The sequence below is a fragment of the Cyprinodon tularosa genome, unplaced genomic scaffold (genome assembly GCF_016077235.1).
Source record: "Cyprinodon tularosa strain WSP-4 unplaced genomic scaffold, ASM1607723v1 ctg857, whole genome shotgun sequence".
NCBI classification, from domain to species: Eukaryota; Metazoa; Chordata; class Actinopteri; order Cyprinodontiformes; family Cyprinodontidae; genus Cyprinodon; species Cyprinodon tularosa.
The window spans coordinates 230,143-247,690 of NW_024039626.1; the positions used below are offsets into that span (position 1 = coordinate 230,143).

At 40.5% G+C, this 17,548-nt stretch overlaps 1 protein-coding gene across 1 annotated transcript; it reads right to left on the reverse strand.

Annotated features, from left to right (window-relative positions):
* Positions 1-948: 948 nt before the first annotated feature.
* On the reverse strand, positions 949-17,218 carry ttc28 (tetratricopeptide repeat domain 28; the record flags this gene model as incomplete). Its single annotated transcript, XM_038273093.1, has 14 exons — positions 949-3,053; positions 3,240-3,858; positions 3,954-4,061; positions 6,027-6,156; positions 6,401-6,424; positions 7,207-7,283; positions 7,441-7,600; positions 7,677-7,754; positions 10,772-10,896; positions 12,287-12,534; positions 12,610-13,184; positions 13,266-13,445; positions 15,462-15,606; positions 17,090-17,218. Coding segments are annotated over 14 exons (3,655 nt in total), but the record flags the coding sequence as incomplete, so codon positions are not given.
* Positions 17,219-17,548: the final 330 nt, after the last annotated feature.

A 17,548-nucleotide genomic window follows, 5' to 3' on the forward strand; every position in this document is an offset into this window, starting at 1 on the left:
CGTCCAACATCAGTGTGCGACCTCACAAATGCGCTTCTGGAAGAATGGTCAAAAATTCCCATAAACACACTCCTAAACCTTGTGGACAGCCTTCCCAGAAGAGTTGAAGCTGTTCTAGCTGCAAAGGGTGGACCGACGTCATATTGAACCCTATGGATTAGGAACGGGATGTCACTTAAGCTCATATGTGAGTCAAGGCAGGTGAGCAAATACTTTTGGCAATATAGTGTATATATATATATATATATATATATGTATATATATATATATATATATATATATATATATATATATATATATATATATATATATATATATATATATATGTATATATATATATATATATATATGTATATATATATATATATAATATATTATATATATTTTTATGTAATTTCGAGCCCAGATGATTGAAATAAAAGCTAGTTTTTGAAAGCATTATACTTCATTTCATATTTTTATTATGATGATGACATTTTTCTGATTTGGTACGAAAACAAATCAGGGATTAGATCTTTAAGCCGCATATGTATGTATATTAGGGGTGGGTATTGCCAAAGACGTCACGATTCGATTTGAATCACGATTCATATGCCACGATGCGATTCTATCACAATGCATCAGGATACTTGAATTATTGCGGTGCATTTCAATATTTTCTCCTCCATGTTTTGTTTTTGAATGACTCTGCGCAGTATCTCACGGCCGGAAATGCTTGTGACACAAGGCAGCGTGCGTCAACACATCCGCAGCGACATCTACTGGACTGGAAGTTGTATTACAATATTTTTGGCTGACGTTCGCCAACCATTCATGCAATTTTATTTATCAATTTTTTTTTATTAATAATCGATACTTGGCGTCAAGAATCGATGCAGTAGATCACGAAAATTAGAATCACTATGCATCATCATGACGATTATTTTGCACACCCCTAATGTGTATATGTGTATATATATATATATATATATATATATATATATATATATATATATATATATATACAAGTAAGATACTTATGTGTATATTATACATAAGTATCTTATGTATTATCATCTATGAAGTGAAAGTCTCAATCTTTATGTTTACCTTAGAAATAACCCATCGTAACTACAGACACCTTTGCTCTACGGCAGCTCAGAGGTGACAAACTAGTGACTGTAGAGATCGCTGTTAGGCTGGAAAGTGACTAAGGCAAGTTAGGCCTATAAAGTCTATACCGACCAAATAAATACAAAACTAGATGTGGACGTTGTGGAAGCCATTTTGTACCATGAAGGCCTCGGTATTGTTAGAGGGGGATAAGCAGGGGCGGGCAGTGAATTACGCACTGTAGCTTTAAGTTGAAAGGGAAACAAAATTCAAGATGCAAAACCGGCTTAGAAAATAATCATGAGTCAGAAAAATAAATGTTTCCAGCTAGCAGAGGGGTCAGCCAGTCAGCCTCTTTGTTTGTCTACAAGGCAGTAAGGTCCAGCTGTAGATCATGTTATGCAAAAAATATATTAATTTCAATGTAACCGAAAAACATTAACACTTTTGAATCAGAAAATGTATTTTTTTTATCATTTTAATTTGTGCAATTCGACTGTTGATGGAAAAGCAGCTAATGTTTTACAGGCTTTTATAACTGAGAAAAAAATAAAAACGGTGTGAAAGTAATTCTATTTCACCAGGATCAACCTCTTAGTCTGTTTTATAAATTCAATTAGATGCTGCTTGCTGCTGTAACATGATGAAATGTGAAAGTATTCACACAAAATTATCAATTTCAAAGGAAATTGATAATTTTGCTAGGCACTGTACACACACATATACACACACACCCACCCACCCACACACACACACATAAAAAAAGTCAGGTCAGTATTAAACTGTCCTTTTTACATCTCATCTTCAGCAGGGATTTGGTAAAATTGTATTTCACTGAAAAAGGGGGCAGCCCCCCCCTCCCCAGATGAATCTGCTTCCTGAGGATTCATCAATCTAAAAACTTTTAACATTTCGAAGATGGAAAAAACTGTCCAGGTGAGAGAAACTTGTATCCGTTCCCAGAGGGAAGCTTGACGCCTCCTTTAGTGTTTGTTGGAAGATTCGCCGATGGAGCCAGAGGAGGTTTGGGCTCTAGTTTGGGGTTTTCCTCATGTTTCCTGCCGGACGCGCGTCTGGGCGAGAGATTCAGCAAACCCAGAACATCTTTCTGAACTGTGCTCATTTTTTTATTCCCACCTCTGAGTAAAGCCGGCGCCTCCTGTTTCTGGCCCACGCCGGTCCAGAAGGCCTTCAGGTTGTTCATTCCCTGGACCTTGGTGTCCTGCTTTGGCTGGCCGGGATCAGGGGCGTTCGCCGGGCTGGAGGAGGAGGAGACGGAGCCTGTGGAGGAATAGGAGAAGGCTGGAGATGGGGCGCTGTTGGCGGGACAGCGAAAAGGCGATACGTCGCAGCTGTAGGATGAGTCTGAGTGTTTCAGTTTGCGATGCTTGTCTGAGGAGGCGAAAAGGAGCGGAGAGTTCTTCTCCCTCACAGGGAGAGACGAGGAAGGAGTAGAAGGAGAGGACGTGTTGATCTTCTGCAGCGATGACGAACGGGACGGTGGTTTAGGAGGAGTCAGAGGAGGCCTTGGATCAGAGATGGGGAGGGTAGAAAGATGCTTGCGGACGGAGAAAGGAGAGGAGCAGGTTTTCAGGCTGGCTCTGCTGGGAGGTCTGCTAAAAGCGCTGGTCTTTGACGGCTGGAAGCCACACGCTCCTCTGGAGGGCTTAAACGTTGGCGTGGTGGGCGTGGACAGAGACGGCTGCCTGGCGAGAGGATCCTCCTGGCCCTCGGCTCCTCTCACTGCTTTCACACGGTTGTTTGCTTTCTGCAGCGTCTCCACGGCTTGCATGTGGTTGTGGGTTTCCTCCAGGATCTTTTTGGCCAGTTCGTGGGGATCCAGCTGTCCGGCGGGTCCCATCCTCTCTTCCTGGGACTTAACGGTGCTGTCTGTTTCAGTGCTGGACTGGTCCGACTCTGAGCTGCTGGCTTTCCCTTTAACCGTTCGCTTAGGCAGAGAGCTACAAGAGATAAAGGAAGAGAGGTTTGAACAGAGAAATGCTTAAAAACAACAAATCAAAGGCTATCTGAACCAGCCTGGCTAATGGGACACATAAAACATAACACTGTACTAACAAGATAAAGGTTTTGAAGTGGCCTAGTCAAATTTAAGCCTGATGGCTTATTTGTGTAAACTGTAAACGTACATTTTATGGTTTGTAGGATCCGTCAGCATCAGCGGAGGAGCTTTAAGCGGGGAGGTCGGCGTGCTGAGGCTCCCCTTGGAGGACAGCGTCAGAGTCTGGCCCGCCGCGCATCCTCTCCCAGAACCCCCTCTGCCGGTTCGATGTCCCGCGGGGAGCGGCAGCGTGTCGCATTCCCTCCCTGCGCGTCCCAGCGGCTCGCTGCTTATAATGGAGAAGCCCTCGTACTCCTCGTCATCGACTCCCGCCAGCGCTCCTCTGTGATTGGTCAGCCGGCCCCTGGACAGGCCGCCTGCATGGCGGTGAGAGGGGTGCGGGCCCGGTCCTCCCACCTGCTTCTCTGGCTCCTGTTGATGTGAGCGATGGCTGATGATGTCGCTTCCCGCCGGCTCAGGGCGGGAAAGGAAGCTGAGAGAGGAGGCGAGGGAGCTGAGGCTGTAGACGGAGATGGCGTCACAGGAGAGGTTGTCTGAGCAGCCTGGCGGTGCGAAGGAGGGCTGAGGTGGGAAGCAGCTGAGAGAGACGGGCAGAGAGTGAGGCTGGGAGGCCGACTGCGAGGAGGACAGAGACTCCAGGGACGAGGAGCTGTCCATGCTCAGCCGCTTGGGAAGCTCTGTGGAATCTTGATGAGGAAACAAAGACGATCAACCAATAAGCCTGCTGAGAAACAGGGTCAAAATGATTCGATTTAGAGGAAAATATATCGATTTTTCTCACCGAACAGGGCAAGAAGAGCCTGAAGTGCAAAATGCATGTTCCGCCTGCTGGCTTGTTTTCCAGTCTTTAACACGACTTCCTCCTGACCGACCTCACACAGATCAAAGCCTGCAAAACATGCAATGCTACATGAGACCAGAGAAAACTAATTATACCTGACATTCAAAAACAATAACACTTTCCCACAAAGAACGCAAGACGAAGCCGAGGACAAAACCTCTGCAGTATCACACTGTGAAAAATATTCACACTCCTTAATATTCTCTCAGTTTAGTCATGATACAACCAAAAAACTTCAATGCACATATTGACCAATAGAAATGATGCATCCTCACTCCAGAGGAAAGCCCGCCCCCAGAAGGAGAGATAATAGATCCGTGAAATGCAATTTTTCAAGAAACTCATTCTGAAAAACAGAAAAGTGAAAATTTAAAAGTATAAAATCTTTAAATTATAAAACAAAAAGAAAGTTAAAAATCTGTTAAAAATCTTGAAAACCTACTAAATTAAAAAAAAAAAAATTTTTTTTGGAAAAAAAAAAGAATAATTCGAAATAAAATATGAAAAATAAACATTAAAGTTACTCTCAGGTATATATCAACTTTTATATTTTTTATATGTCTTTTATTAAAATGTTTTTCAAAGTGGGCTGTACAGTGGTGCAGTGGGTAGCACTGCTGCCTTGCAGCAAGAAGATCCGGGTTTGATGCCCAGCTCTTCCTGCATGGAGTTTGCATGTTCTCCCTGAAGCTGCGTGGGTTCTCTCCAGGTACTCCGGCTTCCTCCCACAGTCCAAAAACATGAATATATATATGTTTATTTATTTGTATTTTTTTCCTTCAAATTTCCATCTACAAAGTGTGTTTGCAACAATAATGGAACACATTTCACCTTACATTGAATGTTTGTGCTGCTTTTGTTTCGAAGCATTTGACAAAAGTTTAAACTTTTCAACCTTAACAATTTAGTCAATAACTTTAAAACAAAAGCAGCACAAATGAAATGTTTTGCTGCACAAATGGAGCCAATTAAATTAGATTAAAACTATTTTTGTTTGTTTTGGAGAACCACCCTCACTCAGATCCTGGAGGAGCATGTGCTGATCCTAAACGTTCATGTGGCAATTTGATCCTCCTAATCTGTTATACTGTCTGCTTGAAAAAAAAAATTGAAAACCAACAAAATATTTTCTTGAAAAATCTACTTTTGAAAAACGAAAATTTTGAAATTTTGCGGGATTAGCTTCGAGTCAATGAGTCGAAGCAATCAGCTTGTTTTCCTTAGAAAACTTTGAATCAATTTGACTGTATGATCTGGTTGAGGTGTAAAGTGCCTTGAGATGACTTATGTTCTGAATTGGCGCTATAGATATTAACTGAATTGTGTTAAAAATGTAAAATCTGTAAAAAAAAATACATTTTGGGACAATATAGTGTGATAAAGTGTACATTTATATACATGTTTAAACCAGAATGATTTCACATTTAAATGTGATTTCCCTACAGTTTAAAAAAACAAACAACGAAATATTAAAGAAATCTGAGGAAAAAGCAAAGTTACTCTAAAAAAAAAAAGACTTTTCTTTTTTCCATTTCAAGTTTTCTTTCTGGTGCACCTTTTTTCAGATATCTATTTACAAAACATATTCTTTGCCTCCAACAATAACGTAACATAATTCACTCCATATTCCACTGTCATTCTTAGCCTTTTGCTACTTTTTAGATTAATGCCATGATTTCCATTCACTTTAGTTTTATTCTCTGAGGTCATAACAGAACAGCCGGATCTATACTGACATTAAATCACAAACAGGTCACTAATAATCCTTTCTGCAGCGGGAGCTGCCTAGTTGCTTGTTCTCCATATAAATGTGAAAGGTTTGCATTTTAGACCAAGTGTGTCTCTGTTTCCCTGCAGTGGACCAGTGAGCTACTACCTCACCCCGATCCTGTAAAGCAGCCTGAACTGATTGCAACGACTTTACTCTGCTTTGCGTTGGTCTGTCAGATAAAATCTCAATAAAATAGATACATTAAAGATGGCAGAGAACAAAAAATGAATTTGGCGACTCACCGAGTGCAGCCAGGAACTCATGGCAACCCGGGAGCCTCCAGAGCTGGACGCTTATCGATACCTGAACGGGAGCCAGAGGGAAGTCTTGGTCTTTGTCGCCCGACTGCAGCTGCACCAGCACCTGATGAAGCTTCAGAGAGGAAAAAAGATGTGACCAAAAGCATGGACTGATTCCTCCAACCTCATTCCCTGAATGCCTTTCCTACCTCTGACATATTTCTATCATCACATTTGAAAACATACACTTCAAAAAGCAATCCTCTAACAAACACATCAGGAGTTTTAACGCATTTGGGAAACACTGAGTTTCTGTGAGGCCGACTGGGCTCCTTCTGAAACCCTATAATTCAGTTATTTCATGAGGAAACACTTACCATCCCCACCATGCTTTTAACTGCCTTTGAGATGCATGAATAAAGAAGAGGACACAGAGCTTTAGAGTTTTTCTTTGTGTGTAAATCCTGGCTTTGAGGCCCTGCAGATTCAGTCATACATGGATGAACATCAGTTAATGGAAATGATGAGTGAAGATGATGCTGCTGCTAGGCCCACAGGGAACAACCACCAATGGAAGAACCAAAGTGGAACTTTAAAAGCTCCTTTTTAAAAACAACACGTTTTAACAGCATTTAGAAATGAAAGAATATGAGATGAACATGTCAGGATAGGAAAGGCAAACAGGACAGAGGTGGGTAGTAACTAGATACATTTACTCTGGTACATCTACTTTAGTAACTTAAAAAAAAAAAGTACTTTTAGGAGTAGTTTTACAGCCTTGTACTTCTTACTTTTACTTGAGTAAAATGTCTGATTACTCCATCCATTGTGAGTTACTTATAGGTATAGAGGAGGATGCTCTTTTTCTGGGTGGATCACCTAAATAAGTGGTTCTCCTAATTGTCAATCATTCTGGTGATATGTTTACGTGAGGCTTCCTATGTACTCATCCCCATTTTAATAATTATTTAATAATTTCTTAAATACATAAATGGTTAATTTAATTATCTAATTTTACATTTCATTATTAAACTGTACATTTATTTTTTAGTGGGTTATAAAATAAATAAATGTTACATTCATTTCTTCCATTAATCATTTACAGCTATTTATTTCAAGCTATATTTCTTTGTGTCCCCTTTGTCCCTCTATAGAATCTACCATAGCTGAATGTTTCTGGTACCTTGTGAATGAGCTGTTCTCCTGCTTCAGACGTTGTGACCAGTTTACAGAGAGCCTGCAGAGCCGGAGGGCTCAGACCTGGAGGGATTAAAAACAGGGTTGGCACACACTTTTAACTGCATTATGAGCTTTAAAATGAGCTGTTGGTGTGTTAAGTGTGACCCGGGTTCCTAATTAAGCAGTGTGACTGATAGGAGAGGAGACTTTGAATTGAATAATGAAACAGCTCCGGTACCGAGCAGTGACTGCAGGGTGGTGCTGCACTGCTGCAGATGATCTCCAGGGTCAGACGTTGGGAAAAACACAGCGGCAGGGAGGCCGGCAGCGCAGCCGGAGACTTCCAGCCGGAAACCCACCGCGGACAGGAGGGCCTGCCACCCGGGAACTCCCCCGACCTTAGGAGCAGAGAGGAGACATGAGGAGGAGCAGACTGGGGAGAGGAGGGTGGGATTTAAAGACCACAACACAGACCTTGTTCTCCACGCTTTGCTGTGATGTGTACATCGGGTTACAGTGGCCGCTCTGAATGCGCTGCAGGGACTTTTCCACCTGTGGAGAGGCATGTGTTAAATTACTGGGGGACTATTAAATCTCCATTTAATCAGGTAACAAACACAGCCGTGTTGTCTCTTTACTGACTAACAAACAGCTTTGCACAGCTGTGAAGCAGAACAAAAACAAAACATACAATTAAACAAAGCCTATCCAGTTTACTACTGTATGTTACTTTACTATTAACTGTTCAACAAGTGTTTGAAATAAGGAATTTAGATCAACAAAATGTGATTTGTAAAGAAAATTAACCCCAAGCATCACTTTAAAGGCACACTATGCAACATTTTTCAGTTAATTAATGTGTTCCATAACGTTTTGGATGATTAAATGATTCATTTCAGGTTGAACAAAGGTATTCTCGGCCGCCCTGGTGGTCTGTGGGAGAAATACCGCACTTGCAATTGCAGGAGCACCGACCCGCACCCACAGGCTCAGAAGTCTCGCGAGAGTCGGTCTTGCTTTACGGCGAGAACTGCTACACCCCCCAGTTAAAAGTATGCTCGTTGCTAGCACAGTGGCGATCTTTGTGCAGTGCTGCTTTCACACCGGACGCAGCAAAAGCAGCAAAATCGCGTCTGCTGCTTCATTTTTACTGCTTGTACCAGTTAGTTCTGACGCGCGGCTGAAGCAGCTTTGCTGCTCTGGCTGTACGGTGCAAAAGTGTGTCTGACGCGCGTTGGGCGGAGCTTCACTATCCTTTCTCTGCCTTGCAGCTATATTTGCTGTGATCAGTGGGAATAAAGTAGTTTTAATATTTTTTTAAGTGAGAAAATACACCTGAAAACGTAATCAGTGCAGTCAGTTCATTCAGGTTATCATCCTGCCTTACAATATTTTTTCTGTCGGAGCCGCTCAGACCCCCACATACCAGCGGTGCGCCGACAGTAGGAATCCCTTCATCAGCAGCCTCTGGCCGGGTCGCCTCCTCGCGGTTCACCGCGGCAGCTGGTAGGTGTTTTTCATCTAAATAATCCAAACTGCAGGCAGCAGGATAATAAAAGCCAACATATTCTGCCGGCAGATTTCTGCATTTTAAGTTAATTTAGGCTTCAATAAACTGTTTAAGAGGAGTGATCAGAGCGCTCTGATCATCAGCGCTGTGTCTCTCTCCCTGCCAGCTCCCAGATCAGCTTCTCTGATTGGTTGACGCGGCGCGTCGAGCAGCAAAAATTCAATTTTTCCATCTCGAGCAGCAGCACGTTTGCGGCGCGTCACGCGCGTCAGATGCTTAGTCATTAGTTGCGTTCGCCTGTCGGCTAAGCTCAAAACAACCGCGCCTGGCTTGACGGAGAAACCAGGAGAACAGCTGTGCATATTTACGACAGTGCACTTTTACTTTCGCCCTCTGGGGGGAGCCTCGCTGGAAAATCAACACCGGTTGCATAGTGTACCTTTAAGGGTGCATAGTCACATAATAATCAGAAACCATTTCATTATGATAAATTACACCAAGTGTCCGTCCTGGCAATCCTTAGATAGCTTAGATCATTTTTGAGCTTGAAAAGAATTCCAGCAACGGGTGCAATGAGACGATCTGCTGGCAGAACTGTAGAACTATCCCTTACATGCGTTGACCTGTGTCAAGTGGTTAAAATTGCCTTGAAATGCCTCAGCTTCAGATCAGCATAAAGTGGGAACACCAGAACCAGTCGACCCACTAATTTCTGTGATACCATTGAGCGCAGTGTAAGGGTGTCAACACACTGTGGCAGTCATGCCTAAGTTAACAAGCAGATACAACCCTGCTTACATTTGATAAACTGGTCAGAGGGATTCAGAGGGACAAAAGAAAGAAACAATACAGCACACTGACTACGCTCTGGTACCCTCCGTTGTTTACTTCCCTGATTTCTGTCACACTGGTGACATCATTTGTAACTTTCTGAAGAGTGTGACAGTCTAGCCTGGATAGCTTTACCTTCCTCTTCAGTGAAGACCAACATTCAGGCATTTTTCTCAGCTCTGTTCCTGTCTGATCCCTCATAGAAGCAAATGTTTTTTGTGTTTTTTCATAAAGAATTTTTGACTTTTACTCATTATATCCTCACTTCCCTGGGAGGCGCTAACTGGCTTAGCCACAGGTGGCTCCTTCATCAGCAGGCTCTGTATTAGTCCTTCTTTGTTATTGTAAATATAAACAAAGGGCTTTATTTACCAACAAACTGAAAAACAACAATGCATAAAACAAAAATAATGAATAATATGCCAGCAGAACGCAGTAATCTTAAAAAAAAAACTGGTGTATAAATTCAAAACACATCAAATAACTTTGCACATTTGAAAAGAAAGGCGTTAAGATACGGGTCTCTATTTTAAATTCATAGGGAAGCGGCTGTTCCAATCTCTGCAGTTCTGAATTGTCTCGAGTGGTGCACAACTTTACACGAGTGAATAAAGTGAATGTGATTGGCTGTTTATTAAGAGGGTGGGATTGTTGTGGCGGAAGGTTTGCAGCAGGTTTGCAAGAAGGTTTAGTTTTGGCCGGTTTGTCTGAAGCATCTTGCTAACCAGTTAGCAACTTAGTGCTAGTAGGTTCCCAATGGCAAATTCCATTGGGACCAAGTAGCACTAAATTGGTGACTTAGAAACGACGCTGACAAGGAATGCTATGGACAGAGGAAACATGCAAGGAGGAGAGTTTTGTGTCGGAGGTCGTGGATGAGTCGTGAAAACAAGTTATAATTCTCAGAAAAAAGTCAGAATTCTGACTTTTTTCCCATATTAAACTGAAATAATATTTAAAAATCAGTTAACTTTTTTTTTTCTTTTTCAGTGGCCGTAATCCCCTTCCGTACATTTCTGTTGAAATAGGTTGACCATAAACAACAACAAAGTAGGCTAAATCTTTATTTTTTAATACACAACTCTTTTTTTTTTATTTCAATTAAGAAACATATTTCTATAAAAACATTTATGGAAAAGTTTTGCTTCCATCTCCCTACAGTTTAAATGAAGTTCAATCAAAGCAGAGTGGGGGGAAAAAAAGCTTCAGACGTGTAACGACAGCTCACCAAGTGCAGCAGCACCCTGAGGGCATCCCTGGCTTTCTCTGGGTACTGCAGGATCTCTGCCAAGGCCTGTCCGACCAGCGACATGGGACTGTTCAGCTTCACATCGCTGCCTATCAGCATGTAGCCTGAAGGAAGACAAACAGAGAATACATTAAACTGGCAGCGACTGCCCCTCTGGTGCTTCAGCAGCAGCAACATCTGGAAACATCAGTCTCAGCTTCTTGGTTAGATTCCTCTCTCTTCATCTCATTGATGTGATTCTTATAAAGACGAAGTTAAGTCCAGGTGCAGGACTAGATCTGCAAATACCAGAACTGCAATCCAGCTCAGATCAAACAAACTCCCAGCAGCTCATTGTAAATCACTGCCTGGATGTATAAGGGCTTGAAAAACGTATTCAAACCTCTTGAACCTTCTAACATTTTGTGCCATTATAACCACAAACATTAATATCTATTTCGTTCTAATCTTCTGATCAGCACAGAGTGCTTTACAACTGTGAGGTAGAAAGAAAATTATACTATAGCTCTTTTATTTTTAATAGAACAAAAGGGCCATGTGCAAAAGTATTCAGCCCCCCACAATCAATACTTTTTTGAACCACTTTTTACTGTGATTACATCTTTAAGTCTTTAAATGTTTGTCTCTATCAACTTTAAACGTCTAGGGACTGAAATATTTGTTTATTCTTCTTAACACAGCAGCTGAGAGTGTTGGGAAACAACAGTTTATCTTTTTTTTAGATCTTTCCACAGAAAGAAAAATATTAGAGGTAATTCAAGTAATTTTGAACACATTACTTAAAATCTTATTAAATGAATTGTTAGGTTTTTTTCATTTTTATTGCAGTTAAAATTGAGTTAAAATCACTTGTTGGGTTCTTTCAAAATTTATTTTGAAATATAAAATTCATCCCCAAATGTACGTGAATAAATCATATATGGAGTTAATTTTGTGCCATTGTTGTCGCAAGCAAGGAACGCATTTTTTAATCGTAATTTGAAAAAAGTGAAATGAAATTTTAGAATCAAAAAAATTTTTTGAGAGTAATTTAGCTGCTTTTTATTTTTTTTATTGTTTTCGAAATTTATGTTTTAAATTACCTACTTAGATTAAAAACTTTAAATCGCTTTTTTATACAATTTTATATATTTAATTTGCATTTGAAAATATAAAATTTGCCGTCTGAAGTAAAAAAAAAAAGATATTTTAAATTCAACTTGAAATAATGCAATTTGTAAATTTTTATTTTTTTTTATTAAATTAGAAAAAAAATGGGAAATGCAGCAAAGTTTAACTTAAAGCCCTTTTTTCATCACACTTAAATAACTTGAAAAACTAAAATCGTTTTTCAGGAGTTTTTCCATTCTTAGATTTTTTTTTCTATTTCAGTTTCTGAAATTTTTCTTAGCTTGCAAAATAATGGTACAAAATTCATCCCATAAAACTGCTCTTGAGTGAAATTGTTTGTATTTTTGGGGGCTGTTTTTTGTTCTTTGGGTTCCTCTTGCTCACCAGCCCAGTTGGAGGGGTGTGAGAAGTGCTTGCTGCTCTGCAGGTTCTTCATGGCCTCTGTCAGAGCCACGCTGGCTTTGGTTCCACTCAGGAGGGCAGCGTAGAAAGTGTGCATGAAGAGTTTGGAGGCGGCGATCTGCACCGGCCACAGAGAGACGCACACACACTGAACGCCTGCAGCCAAGAAGGCATGGGTCAGACCCACTAATCCATCAGCCGTGACTCGGCAGCTGGACTCCGGGTACAACCTATAGCAGCACAGAATCAGACATTAACTGGCGGCATCAGAGCTAACTAGCTGTTAACGTGTGAACAGGTTATACCTCAGAACCACCAGTTTGACTGAGAGGCACAGGTCCAGGATATCGGCAGCAGTGAGGAGGAAGTCGTGAAGCGGTGCACTGTCGCACGCCCCCTCCATTCCACAGACACTCTCCCCATCCTCACTTCTTTCCTCCATTCCTCTGAGCCTCTCTGGGCTGCTGTAAGTCCTGGGAAACAAATGCTCTGTCTTCCCTTCCTGATCCACAGCTTCTCCTAACGTCGACGTTCCAATCAGCGTGTTCTCCTTTCGCCGGCTGCTGGGCACATCCCCTAAGGTGTGCTCTTGGCTGGGGGCGAGAACCACTGCGGCGAGCTTCCAGGATATATGAGTTGCAAAGTGAACACACTCTGCCTGATTCAGAGCCGCTAAAACACGCTCCTTGGTGGCGTTCGCTCCGGTCAGGGGACGACAGCCCAGCTGTTCCCCCAGCGACAGAGCCTCCTCTTGGGCAGAGGGTAAGGGCCCCCACAGCCAGCGGTCCATGACACTAGGAGGCAGGCGAGGGGCCCCAACTACTGCAGCCACCGACCCTCCACCTGGAGAAAGAGAAGCCCCACTGGAGCGAGGACGAGCCTGAAGGGAGAACATGGAAACAACCATGCTTATGAGTTTAGGGTCAGATAAAAAGGTGACATCAGAGGAGGAATTGTCTACCTTGCTCGCAGCTTGCAGGCTGGCCAGTGAAGGGACGGAAATGATATTAAACCTTTCATACAGGTACTCATTAGACGAGCTGCCCTTAAGCAAGGCGAATGGGATCAGGTACAATTCTCCCTCCAGAACTACAACAAGCTGTCTGTTCCTGCCAACGGGTCCACTGCTGTGCATCAGGCCCTGTAGGGATTCAGGCAAGAGAGCAACAATAGCGTTACAACACCACAATGAAACAGGACGCCCATTTTCACCATGTGATCAACCATTTTGTCCATGTCATCTATGCTTAATTCAATTTTTGAGTATATGTGGAACTTACGATGGCATATTTCTCACATGTGCACCACATATTAAGATGTTTTTACGTGTGAATATCATTAGACCATCCTCTATTAATGATTTTTTTTACACCCTGAGAGAAAAAAATCCCATAGATGTTACATGTGAAAGAGCATGTCAAACTGAAACAAACTGAACATGTCATGTATGAAAATCACGTTAAGCTCATGTAGCACATGTGAATCTCATGGCAAAGCACATGTGTACACATGAATTTAAAATGTTTATTATCAATGGCATGAGAGTCAAAATGTACTTTGACTGGGAATCTCATGTGAAACAATGTATATCACTGTGATTAACGTGAAAACGTGAATCAAATGTGAATCAAATACAAGCTACGTGTGTATTATATGTGATAACACATAAATCACTTGTATTACTCGTGAACATATGTAAATCACAGTACTTTTACAATCAAACTTTCCATATCCCATGCAAAACACATATGATCCTCATCTTTCACATGTGGTTCTCGGCTCCCACATCAAATACCATAAATTGTAGAAGTTATTGTAATTTTCCGCATGTGTGTCACATTTTTACATGTGATTAAGCATCTTGTTCATGTAATCTGTGCTCTATTCAACTTTTGATCACATGTGGAACTTATGATGGCATATTTCTCACATGTGCACAATATTAAGATTTTTTTTAAATTGTCAATAATTTTGGATTGTGCCCTGTCTATTCCACTTTTTACATTTGTCGAAAAACCGGGACAGACAATTTCACATGTGAAAACTCATGTACAACATGTGACCCTCATGTAAAAGCACATGTATACATGTGAATTTAGAATATTTATGTCAAAAGCATATGAGTCACATAATTTGACATGTGATAGACATGCAACCTATACAGAATATTTCCATCAATTTCATATGTGAAAACCACATGCAGACAACTTGTAAACCATGAAAATCATACGTTAAAACAGATATACTTGTGGATTTGGAATGTTTTGTGTCAAATTCATATGTGAAACCATGTGTATCACAAGTGAAAGCATGATGTTTACATGCTACATTCCAAGTCTATAGTATACGCCTGCTTCTTCATAAGATGAACATGTGCATTGCATGTACAGTACCATGTGTTACTTTCACATGTGGTACAAAGCGTTTTGAATATACCACTTGCAACCAATACAGAACATTTCCATCAATTTCATATGTGAAAGACACATGTAAACAACTTGTAAACCATGTAAATCATACTTTAAAACACATTTATACTTGTGGATTTAGAATGTTTTGTGTCAAAAGCATGTGATTCACATGTGAAACCATGTGAATCATATGTAAATTACATGTGTATCACAAGTGAAAACATGATTTTTAACATGATCCATTCCAAATCCATGGTATACGTCTGCTTCCTCATAAGATGCACATGTGCATACCATGTACCATGTTACTTTCACATGTGGGACATGCCTTTTACATGTACCACATGCAACCTATACACAATATTTCCATCAATTTCATTTGTGAAAGACAAATGTAAACAACATGTAAACCATGTAAATCATATGTAAAAAGCACAGATATACATGTGGATTTGGAATGTTTCCTGTCAAAAGCATGTGATTCACATGTGAAACCATGTGTATCACATGGGAATCATGTGTAAAGCACATGTGTATCACAAGTGAAAACGTGGTTTTAACATAAAGCATTCCAAATCCATAGTATACGTCTGCTTCTTTATAAGATGCACATGTATATTACATGTACCATGTGTTACTTTCACATGTGGTACATGCGTTTTGCATCTGATTTTCGCCTGTGAAATTTGTGGGATTTTTCTCTGAGGGAGAGTAATAAAGAAAAAAAAATGTTTTGCGTCACATACCCCTTCCATGGGTGCGATGAGTAAGTCATAAAGGGCTCGTAGAGGAGGTTTGCCAGCATGAATGGGTCGATACAGCGGGGAGGATAAGCCATCCTTCACAGGAGACACTGTAGTACTGTAAAGGCTCGTCATACTCCGACAGCTCCTGTTAGAGGCGGACATCAGGAAAACATTCCATTAGGTTATGATTAAACTGCAGGCAAATGGCGCTTAAATCTGCTTTTCATATGCAACTCACATCTGACTTTTTAATGGCAGCCAGAATGGCTTTTCCTCTCCAATAAAATCAGACTGTTTTCATTTCCACATGATGTACTAAATCGAATACGCATGCAATGGTTTTTAAACAGTGTTATCGTCCAGGCCTTGGCTAACCATTCAAACAAGAGTCATTGCTCCACACAAACACATCATAAATGGTCTTTGTTCTTCTGGTTATGTTGTAACCAATATATTTTTGGCGACAGTTGTTTTACAATTAGATTGAGGCTACTTGTTGTGATGAATGTTACTTTTTCTAAAATAGAAGACATAGATCAGTGTTTTTTTTTATTCCTTTGGTATTTCTGCTTCTGGTTCTTGAATCCCCATCTGGCCTCAGCAGAATGCCGCTCAGAATGAGCAACAAAATGCAGCCGAATGTCTGCTGTCACCACATGCTCATTCTTTAAGGTCTTGGCTTAGGATCTGTTTCACTTTTATTTTTGAGTTTTTATTGGTTTAATTTCCATTTTGTATTATTCTAGTTGTTTTTGGTTATAAGTTTTTAATTCTCATGTATTTCCTGTTTAAGTTGCCACCCTTTTGAATTACTTAATCTACAAGCTTCTGTCTCTGCATTTGGGTCGTCCAAAACCTCCACTCAACCTGTCCATGAGAAGGTATGCATGTCTGAATTTGTAACTGCAAGTCAATAAACTTAAAATATAACATTTGCTTTTGTTTCTTGCTGCCAACTAATACATACATGTGACATCAGATGTTTCATTTATGAGAATATAAGTATAGAAATTAGAAGTTTGCAAAACTAGATATAAAAATCACAAATTTAAAAGTGCAAATTACAAACTTACAATTCATTTTCAAAAACTGTACTTGTACATCTGTGACTTGTATTTGTCGGTTTGGGGTTTTGCACTAATTATGAATTTTGTATTTGTGTGCGTAAATTTATTATAGCCTACTAATAAATTAAATGTGTAAGTTGTGATTTATACTTGTGTTCTTTTATTGGTGGCAAGTTTGTAAGTTGTCTTCTTACCATCTACCAGATGAAACATCTGCTGTCAGAAAGGTTTAGAACAAATAGAAATATTCAATTTAGACAATCTTATTGACTGACATTCACAAATGTAGAGACATGCATTTATTTTTATTGACAGTTATCGAACCCCATAGGAAACTTTTAACCGATCGGACTGTATGACTCATACATACAGCGGTAAAAGAGCAGGCGGCCGGCAAACCAATGTTTATTACACCAGTTTATTAATGGAGAAACGAAGGAGGAGTTACTGCGTCAGTATTAAACCTTAATAACCCAAAGGGCAGGATGTGTTTTTTTAGAGGACGTCTCTGGATGTTAATGATTAGAGTTCATCGATGTGTTTAAAAAGCTGAACTCAGACCTGTTGAAGCGGTTATTTCTGGACACCATGCGGAGGTAGCCCGTTGGGAGGTTGTTGTTGTTCAGCTCCTCAAACTGTTGCTCTAAAAGATCTCCGGCTTCGCTCTCTGTCTCGCTGCTGGAGCAAACTCTGAAAACACAAAGATTCACAGGTGCGGCCCAGTGAACTTTTCTATCCTTTAGCTTCACAGCTTCTTTTTCAAATCCTTGAACTATGGACACATTGAATAAAGCAAAAGTATTCACACCCCTTCAAACTTTTTTGGGTATTGTGATGTCATCAAGGAATAATATTTATGTTTTTTTTCCCAATCAAATCATTGATATTAATTTTATCTGTTGTTAAATGAATCATCTGTTATAATTACGTCAAACATCACAGTGACTTTTTATAAGCTCCCCCTCTCTCTATTGCAGGGAGCTTAGAAACGTATATGTGACACTGATTGGTACGGAAGCG